Source organism: Mirounga leonina, unplaced genomic scaffold, assembly GCF_011800145.1.
Source record: "Mirounga leonina isolate KUSES-001 unplaced genomic scaffold, KU_Mleo_1.0 Mir_170, whole genome shotgun sequence".
NCBI classification, from domain to species: domain Eukaryota; kingdom Metazoa; phylum Chordata; class Mammalia; order Carnivora; family Phocidae; genus Mirounga; species Mirounga leonina.
In genome coordinates, this window is record NW_023270433.1 from 5,958,450 (window position 1) to 5,974,349 (window position 15,900).

At 50.1% G+C, this 15,900-nt stretch overlaps 1 protein-coding gene across 1 annotated transcript in view; it reads right to left on the reverse strand.

Moving 5' to 3' along the window:
- The window catches only part of GPR107 (G protein-coupled receptor 107), a 72,189-nt gene that overhangs the window by 18,960 nt on the left and 37,329 nt on the right, over nucleotides 1-15,900 (reverse strand). The window contains exons 10-14 of the mRNA XM_035015616.1: nucleotides 12,622-12,697; nucleotides 11,009-11,082; nucleotides 10,530-10,647; nucleotides 7,453-7,583; nucleotides 4,995-5,038 (exon numbers count right to left, since the gene is read on the reverse strand). Of these exons, the coding sequence (XP_034871507.1) occupies nucleotides 4,995-5,038; nucleotides 7,453-7,583; nucleotides 10,530-10,647; nucleotides 11,009-11,082; nucleotides 12,622-12,697 (443 nt within the window). The remainder of the gene's footprint in view (nucleotides 1-4,994; nucleotides 5,039-7,452; nucleotides 7,584-10,529; nucleotides 10,648-11,008; nucleotides 11,083-12,621; nucleotides 12,698-15,900) is intronic.

Sequence of the window (15,900 nt, forward strand, 5' to 3'; positions counted from 1 at the left end):
TAGAATGCAGCTGGATTCTCGTATCTGCTTCTGTAGTCAATGTGCTGTGAAAGTGTGTTTGGTTGAAGTATGTGAAGAAAATATGGCTTTATGCAGATATAGGCCCTTTTCAGAGAGCTATGAACAGTCTTCTCTGACATTAAAACTTGACAAGTGGTAGCTTCTTAAAAGATTAGTGAGGTTGGGGAATCTGAAACTGTGTCAATGAATTTCCATAATCTGTCATTAAAATCCACTGGTCCAGGGGTGCCTGGCTAGTTGTGAGTTCGAGCCCCACGTTGGGTGTAGAGATTACTTAAAAATAAAATCTTGAGGCGTCTGGGTGGCTAAGTCGGTTGAGCATCCGACTGTATTTCGGGTCAGGTCATGATCTCAGGGTCATGAGATGGAGCCTCGCAGAGGGCTCTCCGCTCAGCGGGGAGTCTGCTTCTCCCTCTCCCTCTGTCCCCCCCTTCATGTGAGCCTGCACTCTCTCTCAAATAAAAAAATACATCTTAAAAAAAAAATCCACTGGTCCATCTTGCACTTTGAATGGATCTTTTATTCATGCATGACTGTGTAACACACATTGGCCAGGTGGAAGATACTGTTCAACCAAGTCATGCAGGTCTCTGAAATATTGACACTTTTTATCATAAAATATTTTTTTAAGTCACATTTGTTAATATCACCCCTTCTCACGTAGGTCTTTTAAGAACTGGGAAGCTATCAGGCCTTCAGTGGTGGATGTGTTTTCCTAAATTAACATTTGTGCTTTCAAGTGAAAATGAGATCGCCAGCAACAAATACTTCTCGTCATTTCCCTGAATTGACAAGTTTACTTCGTTCATTTTCAAGAAAATGTCTGACAAAACCTCATGTCTGAGTAACCATACTAAAGTTTTATTCTTTCAAACAAAAATGATGTCCCAAGAGAAAAGCAGCTGGTTCAGCTTGCAACTCCAACAACTGCACATGTGCTTTCCCCTGAGGCAACTATCATTCTTCGGCGCACAGCAGAAGTACTTCACACATACTTCCCATTTCATGACACTTGGGACGTTAAAAGACATGTTTAAAGGCTGAAACTGAATAACATCAGTAGTTTTTACTATTTCATCAAGGCCACTCTTCAGTGAAACGAGCCTCTTTCACCCCTGGCAAGCAGGCAGCGATGGCCGCTAATACAGCTTGGTGCGACGGCCTCGAATCCTGCTCTGGCACCAGCTGTTTGACCCCCTTGCTGCTCCTGTACCAGCAGAGCAGATAACGACCACCGTGGCCGGTGATGAAAACAGTGTGACCCCGAGGGCCCTCGTGGGAACTGCTACCCTGACGAGTACTTCCCACGGCCGCAGCTACTTGCAGAACGTGGGCGCCGCTCCCAGTGAAGCCAGGCCTCCACAAACCCTGCAACTGGCCAGTCACAGTTTGTTTAAGTGCCTGTGAACTCACATAAAAGCCCAGAGTCCTCAGAACACTTCCTCTCAATCTTCGTCTGAACCACAAGGGGGGAAAAAAAGACGAGCAGCAGCAGAGATTGTTAATTAAATGTAGGCCATCTGCCCCCCGCCAGTCCACGACGGTGGAGAAAGGAGGAAACGGGTCTACGCTCACGGGCAGTGACAGTCAATGTCGGCGGGCAAAACACGGTGCAACCTGAGCCCGGGTGTCTGTGCGAGACTCAATAAGCTGCCGCTCAGAGGATGCAGCGCAGCAGTGACTCCAAATGACAGAGGAGCTGAGAGAAGCAACAGCATGTGACAGAGGAGACAAAAATGCAGCTGAAGGACAGTGGGCAGATTCATCCTTAACGTTTCCCTCAGGTGCAAGGACTCCAGAGACGAAGAAGTAAACAACATCCAAGCAAACACTCTGAGAGCCAACCACCATCCCAAATGCAGGGGCAGCCACTGCAAACTGCACTTCCCCCACTGGCAGTTAGTCAGGCCGGATGGCACTTACGCTGAGAGTCTCAAGCCCAAGTCACTGTCAAGGTCATGCATTGAGTCAATGGCACCAGGAGCCTAAGATCAGGTAGCAGAACATCAGCTGCCGTCCAACAAAAGCTTCCAAATCTAGTAGCAGGCTTTACTGCCCATGGCCTTCACTTTGCCAGCTGCCTCTGGGGTGGCCTAGATCTCAGAAGGGTGGCCCGAGGAGCACAGGGGGCCAAGCACCACAGCCGGGAGCCTGCGGCCGGGCAGTCGGCAGTGTGCTCACTCCAGCTTCTGCCTCACTTCTGTCCCGATCCGCTCTGCAGTCAAGCCCCAGGGCAGCTTGCCACTGAGGGGTAGGGGATGCTGTTCCTGAGACTTCTCTGCAGGGGGACTTGACCGTGGGAACACGGCTGCCCTGACTCCGGAAGAGTTACAGGCATAACCATTTTTCCAAGTACTGAATGAAATATGCATTTGCATATCAGCTAAAAAGCAGTCACGGCCTAAATCAATTCAGGGAAAGAACATGGATCAAGACACCCCAATTCTAACTATTCTGTCTCCTTTTCAAAGGGTTTGTGATATTTGCTGATGAGAAATGGGTGCCCTTTTTTTTTTTTAAAGATTTTATTTATTTATTTGACAGAGAGAGACACAGCGAGAGAAGTAATACAAGCAGGGGGAGCGGGAGAGGGAGAAGCAGGCTTCCCATGGAGCAGGGAGCCCGATGTGGGGCTCGATCCCAGGACCCTGGGATCATGACCTGAGCCGAAGGCAGACGCTTAATGACTGAGCCACCCAGGCGCCGCAAATGGGTGCCTTCTTAACAGTATGTCAACCAGAGAACTGGTGAGAGCAAGCCCTGGTGTGCTGGTGACTTTCTGTTTTTAATATTTGCTCTCCACGGAAGAGGTCGCATACTGCCACCTGCTGGAAAAAATGGGAAACTGCCGCGTGTGCCCCAGGCAATGACAAGAGCACTCAGGTTCTAGTTTCTTTTCACTACAGATGCACAGGGACAATTCGGATCCCATCTTGGGCTTCAGCCAGCTAACCATCAACTGCTAACCATCAACCACTCATGGAATGAATGGTCACAGAGACAATTCATTACCGTGGTCACCCCCCAAGCCCTCTCAAAGCTGGGTGCAGAAAGCGAAGAGGCAGTCAGAGGGACCAGGATGATGGGAGGAGAGGGGAAAGGAGCTGGTGAAGAAGGGTCAGAGGAATCCACAAAAGGGGAAGGGCGAGGCCAAGAAGAAAAGTACCCATAAAATTCACCAACTGGAGGACATCCTCCTTGGAATTTTTAAACATTTTCAGCCAAGCAGTAAGAAGAATGAATCCAGAAACACTGAAGTGTATGAAGACAAAAAAGTAAAATGTCTCAGCTCAATATATTAAAAAATTTTTTAAACTTTAAATTTTTTTTGAGTAATGTCTATACCCGACATGGGGTTCGAACCCACAACCCTGAGATCAAGAGCCACACACTCCACCAACCAAGCCAGCAAACCGAGCCAGCTGGGTGCCCCTCAATGTGTTAAAATTAAGAGAACGACCTATTCACTGTTATAAAAATAATAATAAAGGCACCTTTTTATAAGACAAGCACAGAAAAAGAAGAAAGAAGACAAGAATATCTCCCAAACAATAGTTATTCTCAGAAGGTGAGTTTTTATTTTTTACTTTGGATTTTTCTGTTTGTGGTGGGGTGCTTTATTAGGATTCTAATTTGTGTTTTATTTTTTGTAATTTCCCCTTACCCCATTCCAAGAAGGCAGGAGGGCGCTCTGAGCTCTGAGCCAGGCTAAAAGCAAACCATTTATGCGAAGTTCAAGCTGAAACTCACTGACAAGAATCTGTCCCAGAGGGAGAAGAGAATCCAGTGCTTTTGAATGCTTTTGAAGAATAGGAGAAGAAAACCAAAAAGAGCTATTTCCCAGGACAAGAAAGAAAACATGGGCTGGCACATTCTGAGTGGGGCCTGCAGCCACTCGGGCTGGGTGGGCCCAGGGAGGCAGGACCCCCTGGCGCCCGGCCGCCCAGAGCCAGAGCGCTACGAGGGCCGGATGGCGGGAGTCCATCCAGCAACGACTGTGGGCCAAAACCACAGGAGTCGCAGACACCCCGAGTGCGGTGCTCTACGTAAAAACCCCAGGATCCCACCGGACCCTGGCATGAAGCCTTGAAGTCGGGTTTAGTTCAACTTAAAGAAAATAATGTGGTATTAATTATATGGCAAGTGCAAAATAAGATTGGTACCTATTACCTGATTTCCAATTTTTCTAAAATGAATCCACGTTACTTTTATCATCATCATCCTCATAAAACAGGTCAGCAACCAAACTTCATCAACAACAACAAATGAATCATCTGCCTTAAAGAATACTGCTGTCAGCACCCGGACCCACAGGCAGCACCGAGCACCGAGAAAGCACTGCTTCTCAGTCCCTGATGGTCCGAAGCCCTCCTTTATGCCACGGCCTGCGGTCGTGCACTATTCAAATCAGCTCAGAAACGCACAAAACATTTTCTTTGTGGCTTCTTTTCTTAGGAGGGAGGGATGGTTAGAAAACCAAGGAGATGCAGAAGGGTTATCACGGCACAAGCATTAAAAACCAGAGCGTTTCAAAGGTTCTCTCTGGCATCAGTCTCATCTTAAAATTAATACCGACACATCTATTTTGAAAGCGTGTTAAATCAGCAGGAAGGGATGCTTTACACATATCCATCCCCACTCCATCATACCTCCTGTTCTCACAGTGAAGTGCTATTTGATCCTTCCCAGACAAGATTTTCTCCTCCTGACTCAGTTTGGAGAAGGTGAAAATCACGCTCACGAGTGGAAAAGGAATGAATCACCTCAATAAGCAGCCATCACCCCCAAGCCTCCTTCCACGGCTGACCTCTGCAAAGTTCACCCCCTACCTCTCCAGCAAAAGCCCCTGGGGCTCCCCGGCCTGCCTCCCAGGAGATAGCCACCCTTCTGCCTCCACCTCCATCTCCCGGCGGGGCCCAGGCATGCAGCTTTGGGAAAGGACCAGCAGCACCAAAGAGCACAAGGGGACTTGCCTTTTCCATCTGTTGCTGATGCTTCCTGTAAATGCCTGATTGACCTAAAAATAAACATTTGGAGAACAAAGGTTAGCTGACAGATCTGCATTCTTCTCTGTTTCCAGCACTAGTAACTCAAGGCCTTGAATTCCCCAGTTTTTAACTGGAAGGGCCGGACCAGACGGCTCTAGAGTGCTCTCCCTAAACAACGAGATCTCCGCTAACCGACACCTTGCCCCATCCGGGGCTCGAGCCTGAGAGTTAAAGATGCCCTCTAAAGGCTGAAAAAGGTCTGACAGGGGCCTGGGTGTGATGGGAAGACAAAGCAAAACACAATCATTTCAACCCTCTTCATCTGCCTCTCTCCACCTAAAATCTCTCATTCCCACAACTATGCCACCCCGCGATACTGCCGTGGAGCGCACCTGCTACCTGAAGAACATGCCCCCCCCCCACACACACACACCCCCCGCCCCGCAGAGGCCGGAGGCGGATTTCTAAAGTCTAGGTCTAGGAACTTGTGAGCACATGGTTTCCCGAAAACTCCCTATTTCACTGACTGGAGATGCAGAACTCTGCTGAAAGGTGTCGGCCTCCAGGGAGTCGGTCTCCCTGCTGTGATGGGCCAGGTAGCTAATTACATCACTGCAGTGAGGCACGGGAACATTAACATGATTAACACGGCGATGGAGCAGAGTTCTAGGTAGAGTGCGGAGGCTGGCAAGGAAAGACTGTCTCAAAAGGATGAGAACAGCCCAAGCAGATCCAGCCCAGGGGGAGGGTGGGTCTTACATGGGGGCTGAAGTCCTCACGGGCCACCCACTCTCTACCCGACCATGAAGAAGTCCTTTCTCCTGAGGGAACCCCCCCACCCCCGCCGCCATCTTCCCACCTGGGAGAACCGAATGACGCAGTACAAGAAAGTGAGCTAGCACAAAGTTGGCACCAAACCCACGGCGGCCGAGTCTGAGTGCCTCAAAGAACCATCGATACTATTCCTTACGTCCCCTCTAGTACTTGATGTTTTTCATCTTACAGCAACTTTCAGAACATTCACCTTCAAGAACCTTGCCGTGCGGCACCTGCTCGTTGGTGCTAAAATGAACGAGGGGCGGGAAATGGCCACTCGCAGCCCTATGGCCCGCCTGCGTCTTCCCCAAACCCACAAGGCCCTTCTTTCTGTTAAGAGGAGCAGATGAAGAGAAGGGACTGCACTCTGTTCGAGAAACTCAGACGCTCTTTCTATCTGAGGACAACACTGGTCATCCTGTTCCAGGTGCCTGAGCTGCCTGCTCCTGGGTAGGACGAGGGGCGGTGGGAGAGATCAGAAAGACTCACCTGTACTCTGTTGTGTCTGCTGGAGGCTGCCTGCCTCACAGACGTGTGTGCACGTGTGATGTTCGACAGAATAAGGGTCAAGAGGGAGTCTAATTGGCTGGAAGGATTACACTCCACTGGCACCATGTTCTAAATAAGCAGAATAACTGAAGGAACTGATAAACCCCAGGATCCTGAAAAATAAGAATTTACTTCACGAGGCCACTGCACTGTGGACTACCTCATTTCTAATAGAAAGCAGGTAAATATATTTTTAAAAACTTTATTCCAGGGGCGCCTGGGTGGCTCAGTCTGCTAAGCGTCTGTCTTCAGCTCGGGTCATGGTCCCGGGGTCCTGGGATCGAGCCCCACATCGGGCTCCCTGCTCAGCGGGCAGCCTGCTTCTCCCTCTCCCTCTGCCTGCCGCTCCCCCTGCTTCTGCTCACCCTCTGTCAAGTAAGTAACACCTTAAAAAAAATTTAAATACAAAGAACAACTTTATTCCAAAAGAAGTAACAGCTTTCAGTCATGGACCTGGATCACTGTAAGATGAGTGTTTTATTTCTGCGAGCCCTTTTTCCTCTACTTGCTTCCTACCAAACCAGTAATTCCCTTCACTTGGCATAAGATTTAACAAGGATATCTTCTCTCATCAACCACTGACGTGGTACTGATGTTTCTTTACAGAACTGGAGCACAATGGATGCATCTACAGCCTGCCGTTCTGAAGATACCTATGTGTTCATGTGCTGGGACTCTCACGAGTTCATGTTCATGCACTCCCGCACCTTCCGTCTAACCTGGCAAGAAAAGGCTATTTATGGGATTTCAACTCCCTTCCCTCCAAATCATGCTGCTAGGTTACGCTGCTGCTGAGCTCTCATTTCCAGATCCTTCTCTATTGTCTAATCTGGGCTAAAAGCCACGGTGCCAGATCAGCTCTATCGGAACGCACTGAGGAACCGCGTAAAGACACGAACTCCAGGCTCCTCCTCCTGGGGACTGACCAGGTCAGCCTGGGGACCCAGGAAGCTGTATCTGTCACACAGATGCCCCGTGTGACTCGAACCAGTTTGCGAAAGGCTGGTTCAGCGGCCTGGTCTTGTTTGGCACACGAGCCCCGGGGTGCACCGTGGCCCCCCTCCCTGCGGGTACTCACCACACCACGGGGAAGAGGATGGCTCCACAGCACAGCAGGTCTACCAGAAACAGAGAATCCTTCCATAAGCCGTACTCCGTAGTCCCCTCCTCGGTGGACTCTATGATGATGTAGGCCACGTTTGCCAGAACCTACAGGACACAAGAAGTGGCTGAGGCCCTAAAGCAAGGGCAGATCTCTACAACAGCAGTCCCAGGAGGGGGTGGCCACTTGGGCCTGCAGGCCCCCAACCACGGCCACGGCCCTCTCTCCAGTGCCGCATGCTTTTCAGAATACTCTGCTCTCCCGTCAAGCGGTGGTCTCTGTGCCCTCCTCCTGAGCTTGTGACTGCCCTGAGCAACAGTTAGGTGGCAGTGAGGCCACGTGATTTCCAAGGTAGGTCATACAAAGGACACCACCTCTGGCTGGCCCGATCTCTCAGGACACATGCCCTGGGAGCCCTGAGCCCTCTTGTAGGGTGTCTGGCTACCCCGAGGCTGCCAAGGTGGAGAGACCAGGCAGAGAAAAAGAAGCTGAGGAGCCCCAGCTATTCCTGCCCCGCCTCATCGAGTCTTCCCGGCCCAGGAGACAGAGGCAAGTGGAGACGTCGAGGTAGCCCCAGCCACTGTCTGACCGCTGGAGGCCCCACATGAGACCTGCCCAGCGCAGCCACTCAATTCCTGACCCACACAGAATGCGAGAGAATACGTGCTTATTGTTGCTTTCTGTCACTGCATTTGGGGTGATGTGTGACGTAGCACAGATCATCAGGACACTCTGCTTTGCTTTTTAGGCCCCAAGGCCTCAGCAGAACCGCTCGGGTGCTGAATGGGAGACACCGCACACCCCATTCAGCCACGAGGCCCAGATTCCTCAGGCCCAGGTTCTCCCTGTGTGGCCGCCGTTGCTCCTCAGACAGTCTGAGGTACCTGAGAGTGTTATCAGGGACCAGAGCAACGAGAACGGCGGATTTTGGCCCAGTGCTTCAGCGGTCACACTGCTCCTCCTAGGAGCAACCCCACCCGGGTCACCTCCACACAGGACATGGCTTAGTTCTTCCCACTGAGGCTCATCTGTGTCCACATTCTGCTCCAACTGGCCTTGGGGATTCAGTCCTGGCACCAGTGTGCTGTGAAAGGCCCCTGAGCTGGCAGAACTGGGATAGCAGTATTTCAAACCCGGGCTACTACTCAGTATAATCAAGGGGATGCTCTTTGGGAGATTTCCAGTAGGTGTGGATGCAGAGATTACAAGTCCACCTCTGCACTCCACGAAAAGTCCAAGGTCCCAACTACTCTGCTTGCTTTCTGGAAAGGTCAGTCTGTACACTTTGACAAAGAACGTAAAATCTGTTGTGCTGCTATTCAGGACGTCTCTAAGGATAGTTTCTTTTTCTATCTAGGACCTTTTAGTGAAACTATCACGGAAGCCATACTTCACTTGATACAAATGCAAAAACTATTCGGAAATTTCAGTCGTCCTCTGCCACACACACCCTAAACACCTGCATCTGGGACTATCTAGGAAGACAAAGTGGAAACAAAAGCGTTCCCAGCTTAAATTCCTAATTCCACTTGGTCCTTACTTCACACTCTCGACAAAAGACAAAATGTGCCCTGGTGTGGAACAAAGTGCCAAAAATGTTCTTGAAAGTCTGTGCGTACATTTTGGACATCTCTCACTTCTCACTCAGAAATGTGCACTGGTTCCCCATGGCCACAAAAGAAGTAGTTTTAGCATCCGGGCTGATATTCAAGGCCTTCCCACATGAGTCCCTACGTTATCGATGCAAAACTTCCTTATGTTCAATTGTTTCAATGTCCCGTTTCCTCAGAGGTGCCTGCCACGTAACCTTGCACTCAGCTCCATCAGGGGCAAAGGAGGGAAGCCAGGAGGGCTGTGCCCCATCGCATCCCCGTTCGGGTGGGGGCAGGAAGGTTTGCCTGGAGGGACAGTGGCAGCTCGGGGGGGGGGGGGAGACAGGGCGACAGGGAGCAGTGCCACATGGTAGGAAGAGGACCCAGGCCCTCCCTTCGGAGCCGGGAGGCATGGGCAGGCTGCAGAAGTCCGCCTGGCCGGCGCAGCGGCCGTGGGAGCTCGACAGCCAGGACCCGTACCGCTCCGCAGCATCTTTGCTCGCTCGACGGCAGCACCACCTGTTCCTGCTACTGCTCTTTTGCCTGCCACATTTCTCTCCTTAAACAGCCAGGCAAGGCTGTTCTCTACCTTGAAGGCTTCTAGATCATTCGAATTTGGGAAATTAGTCTCTCTCCCAGGAACCTACAGCCACTGGTCTGTACCACTCATCTGCTGCTGACACGAGTCCCTCTGTCATTAATGTGAAGGTGGCTTTGCTGCGAACACTGCCAGACTGCCAATCACCGGAGCGAGCGGGCTTATCTGGGCGTGCAGGGAGCTGTCCCCCGCCTTCCTTCCCCTACCACACCCGCACTGTGCTCCTGAACGAGATCACACTATGAGAACAACTTTATCAAACACATGCTCTTTGAGCAGAGCAGAGCAGTCAGGCATCCCTGCTAGGCCCTCTGTGTTTACTGTGAGTTCTTTATGCCCAATCTCTGCCTCCAGTAAGACTCTTACACACAAGATAAGGTTCCTCTCCCAAGGGGCTCACAACCAGGCAAGGCTGGCCTTGGCCTAGGGTCCCAAACCAGGAAGGGTTTAATAAATAGTTGCCCTGGTGTCTACTTAATATTCTACCTTGTGAGAACTCACTGGTGTCATTCACAGTTTTACAATAGTTTGTTAACTGAAACACTATGTACCTGAGCTTGGCTAAGGGGACCATTTTGCTAGAGGGCAGCCAGGGGCACGAAGGCAGGCTGTATGTTCCCTGACTTTCCAGCAGCTCTCTACTCAAGTGCAGGCATCCGTAAGCCGCTCGCCAGGTGAGCGATGGCAGAAGCTCTCAGGGCAATGACCCAAGGCCTAGGTCTGCCAGAATTCAGAAAGAGAACCCCAGTGGTATGAGCTGGAGTTTTTGGATGAGCCGACTCCCTCTGCCTGGACAGGCCCACAGCTGAGCCTTGCAAAGTGCCAAGACACAACCAGGACATGCAGGAGTAGGGTCCCTTTACCTGGAGTGGGATGACAATCATGAAGATCTTTTTGTCTTTATCGGAAAGGATGTGCTTAATGAAAGCCCAGCCGGTGCCAATGAGTGCGATGGTGATGAACAGGAGTGCCCCTTTCAAGCTGGAAAAGAAAAAGTTTCAAGTTCCCCTGCATAGCTCATTCACGATTTCACGGGCTTCTTGGAAAAGAGAGGGGGCCAAATTCAGGAAACTCCTCTTAAGTGAAGCACCACACAAGTGGTTCGCCACGCACCCCACTCCATGGGCAGCAAATCCCCCCCCCCATGGAGGCAACCCCCTCCCGGAAGCACACCAGCAGCCTCGAGTTCTCAGGTCTGGACAGCACCCTGTGCGCCATACACCTCTGGCATGGCAAGAACCCGGACGGGCCGCCACAGGAGGGCAGGGACTGTTCTTGCGAGGCAGGTCTCTTCCTACCATGGCCTCTCCAACTTCTCCTGTGTGTCACTCTGCGTACTTACAGATGAGTGATGTAATACACGACAGCCCAACCCTCGATCGGAAAGCCCTGGGAGGAGATGTAGTGGTAGTCAATCTGCAACGAAACGACTGCATTTCAGAAAGGTCCATCTACCACACGCCTTCCGCACAACGAAACAGAAAAGGCTGCCACAGGACCTCACAGTGGCAGGGGGCGGCGGGGGTTGTCCTCTCCACCCCACACACTAATACCTCACTCGTCAATTCACAACTCAGCATGTGAGGGCACTAACAAGGTCAGGTAGCACGAGAAACCTGCCACAAGCTTTCGACGCCACCAGCACGCAGATCAAGTCCCTCTCTTGGGGCAGGAGAGTCACGCTGGCAAATGGCTGCCTGTTATTTTCTTTAAAATCCCCAAGGGCCGGGACGCCTGGGTGGCTCAGTTGGTTAGGTGTCTGCCTTCGGCTCAGGTCATGATCTCAGGGTCCTGGGATCGAGCCCCACATCGGGCTCCCTGCTCCGCGGGAAGCCTGCTTCTCCCTCTCCCACTCCCCCTGCTTGTGCACGCTCTCTCTCCCTCTGACACATGGATAAATAAAATCTTTAAAAAAAAAAAAATCCCCAAGGGCCAAATGCCACAGGTCTCTTCAGTATTCCAGCCAGGAACTTCACCTTGCACACCCCAACTGCTTATTACAGAAGTCAGTCAGTCAGTCAGCCAGCAAAAAAATCCATGTGGAGTCACGCACCCTCCACTGTTTCGTTTTGTCCTTTAGAAAAAAATCTGTACATTTCGAGCTACTTAAAGCCACCAACGCATTTTAATTAAAGAGGCAAGTCTCAGTAGTGCGCCCACAATGCTTCCTGGCACAACTCACAAACGCTGGTATCGATTTCTTCGTAGACCTTCCATTCTGTCACGAATGGCTATCTAGACACTGAAGTGACTCTAGGGCCTCGTCATTCATTATCTACAAAGTTCCAGAAAGAATCTTTTAACTTAGATCCAAATGGGAAATTATCCAAATAACTGTCATTTCCGAAGACTGCAACTGGACACATTACTACTCCTCTGATGCCAACACTTTTAAGTACAGGAGAGCGCGTGTCTGGAGACTGTCGCCCTCACAAGTGCGGCCGGCGGGTGCCACGGGGCAGTTGTGACCTTCCTCCCATGGGCAGGTGCACGTCACTTTGCAGCTGGACTAAATATTCAAAGTGCAAGCTCAAGTCACACGCCTCCATCTTTAGAGCATCATTTTTCTCTCAATAAATATGCAAACACCAAGCTTCAAATCAAATGGGAACACGGGAAAGTATTTAGAAAAATCAAGTGGTGGAAACAATTCAGCAGGTGGCACTCTAATCTTGAGAAAAGACAAACAAAAAGGAATAAAAATAAGTAAGGTTCTAGGAAAACTCTGGATATGTAGGTAGTGTCAGAAGATGCCTCCGGGCTCGGGTTACAGACGGAGGGTGTAATGATTTATCCCTGTGATGGCCCCTCCCACACCAAAGGCTTCATGAGAAAAGGTCTTCTTTCATCTTATTTCCCACTGACCTAGCTCCTCTTTCTTCCAATTCGTAAATTTTCCTGACTGTACAGACACTGTACGTCATTTCATAAATGACCCAAAATACTAATACATACTGCGTGGAACACCAAGGAAAGAGACTTCGTGAAAGGAAGGGCTGCCATCAACCAGTGAATTTTAAATACGTCATTCCTATAAAAATAGAGAGAAAAGAATTAAAGGAATATTCCAGGGGCTCCTGGGTGGCTCAGTCAATTAAGCGTCTGCCTTTGGCTCAGGTCATAATCTCAGAGTCCTGGGATCAAGCCCCACATTGGGCTCTCCACTCAGCAGGAAGTCTGCTTCTCCCTCACTCTCCCTTTGTGTTCCTCCCCTCTCTCTCTCAAATAAATAAATAAAATCTTAAAAAAAAAAAAAAGAAAAGAAAAAAGGGAATATTCCATTCCTCCAAAGGATGGCCAAAGCTCCAGGCATCAGATACATTTATAAGTAAGCAGTAAATACAATCTAAGCAAATCACACACACGAAGCCCTTTGGAGACCTAGTTTCCACCAGGAGAAACGGCCCCGATGGAGCCCCAGGGTCACCTCTCGTGCACAAGTCTGTGTTGTGACTGGAGCAGCGTCAGGCACTGAAGCCAGACAGGACGACTTCCAGCTCCTGATAAGATGGAAATCTGCACAACTTGCCAGCTTTGTGCCCAGAAACCACCCTGGAAAGGCCACAGAGGCAAGAATGAGGCGGCGGGATCTACGAAACTGGCAAGAGGCATCCTGGGAGAGCAGAAGGTGCCCAAGCACGGCTGTGGGGGTGAGCTGCGGCCCAGAGGGTGCGGGCCTAGAGCCAGGCGGCATGCAGGGCTGCGACCCGCCGGACACACCAGGCCAGCAGGGGGAAGCGCCAGCTCCTGCTGCATGCCGACAGACACCCATCCGCCTTCGGGCTGCCACCTCCCCCTGGGAACTAAGGACACAAAACCATTTGGGAGACAAATGTAAAACTCTTAAAGTACATAAAACCTGAATAAGAGCAACAGAGGAAACTCACACTCTCAGATATCAAGATGTTCTGTGAAGCCACAGCAGTAAAACATGTGGAATGGGTACAGCATCACAGAAATAAACCAACAGAACAGAATGCTCAGAAATGGATTCTTGTGTGTACGGAGCCTTCACATAGGATAGATAAGGGGGCAGCAAATTGGTAGGAACAGGATGGACTGTTTAAAAACCGGCATGGGGAGGAGCGCCCAGGTGGCTCAGTCGTTAAGCGTCTGCCTTTGGCTCAGGTCATGATCCCGGGGTCCTGGGATCGAGCCCCGCATCGGGCTCCCTGCTCCATGGGAAGCCTGGCATCTAAGCAAACCACACACACGCTTGTGTTCCCTCCCACTCCCCCTGCTTGTGTTCCCTCTCTCGCTGTGTCTCTCTCTAATAAATAAAATCTTAAAAAAAAAAAAAAAAAAAAAAATGGCATGGGGAAAATCAGCTCAGAACTGTGTGTATATATATACACACACACTGCTGTGTCCCTACTTCACATTTACATAAAGGGGGACTCCGGGGGCACCTGGGTGGCTCAGTTGTTGGGCGTCTGCCTTCAGCTCGGGTCATGGTCCCAGGGTCCTGGGATCGAGCCCCACGTCAGGCTCCCTGCTCCGCAGGAAGCCTGCTTCTCCCTCTCCCACTCCCCCTGCTTGTGTTCCTTCTCTTGCTCTCTCTAATAAATAAATAAAATCTTTAAAAAAAAAGGGGGGGGGACTCAGATGGATTCCAGTGCTAAATATAACATACATCTTTTGTGACCTTGTAGTAGGGAAAGGCTTCTTCCAAGAAGCACTGCCCAAAAGACTAAAATTAGAGAGCTCTGATTCTTGTTAATATGAAAGACTTTCATTCAACAATGAATACCACAGACAAGTTTAACAGTCTGGGAGAAAAAATTTGCAATGTTTAAGACAGACAAAGGACTGATATAAAAAACATGCAAGAAACTCCTGTAAAGCGACAAGAAAATGACAGAAAACCCAACAGAAAAATGTGCGAAGCCTAAAGGTACTCACAAGAGGGGGAACCCAAATGGTTAACAAGTCCCTAGAAAGATATTTCACATCATTAGTATTTAGGAAAATGCAAAATAAAATGAAGTACCAGTTCACACCCAACAGACTGGCAAAAACCAAGACGTCAGTGTTGGTGGACAGGGAAACAGGAACCCTTCTGCACCACTGGTAGAAGTATAATCTAGCACAGGCAATCTGGCAGCACTTAATGATATTAAATACAAATTTACCCCATACCCAGTGCACCTGTTTCTGGGAGTGTACCCGCCCCCCCGACGCTGCCCAGAGACATAAAGGGACAAGGCTAGGGTGGAGGGGGGCATCATGGCAACCCTGTTTGGGGGAGCCAGGGGATGAGGTCCCTCACTAAAGGGATGGATAAGTAGAATGTGGGGATGTGCACTATTGAGTAGCTAAAAATTAATGAACTAGACAGACACACAGCAATGTGACTAGGTCTTAAGAAAGATACTATTGTGTGAAAAATGAGAACAGCATCTGTAGATAGTAGAGTTTATAGAAGTTAAAAATACATGCAATATCAATAAACATTAGCTATTTATAAGAATACACGTATGCCCAATAACACCTATTACCTGCATCTGAGTAACTGGGAAAAGCATGAGCGAGGGGTAGGAAATGAAGGGGAAATGAAGAAGAGGGGCCTGGCACGAATGATAAGGCGGGCGTGTCACAAACTGACGCACACTCCCTTTCCGGGCTGATTTCCTCCCTGGTACTTTCCTGTCTGGGGCCTACCTACTTGAAGGTCAAAAAGGAAGTCAAGGCCAGAGGAGTCTGTCACTCTTGAACAGCAATGAGATGCACCCAGAGTGCAGAACCGGTGCTCACTCACACACTCCGGCACACTCAGCTTGCAGTCCCAGCTGAAAGATCAGCCACGGGGCAGTGATGTTTGGGATGAACACATGCTCCAAAGCCACAGCAACTTGGCTCGAATACTGGTTCTACACTGGCAACCTTAACCCCTCTAAGCCGTAGTAACCTCTTCTAAAATGGGGCAATGCCTGCCTCAAGGAGCAGCTGGATGATTAGCAGAAAAAACCAGCATCAAGTGCTTGACGGGACAAGGAGCAGGCACCAAAAACGGTCGGCTGCCTTCCCCTCCCCACACTCAGGGGCCCGGAACAGAACTCAGAGTTGAGAGGAGCGAGGAGCCGCATATGCACGGCAAGTAGATGTGGATTCCACTCCCAGCTGTGGCAGGTGCTACTAACCATGTCTCTCATTTCTCCTCTCAAGACCTCCATAAGACGAGGCAAAGATCTCCAGTTCCTTCCAGCTCTAAGGGACTGCAAGCCTCTGAAATGC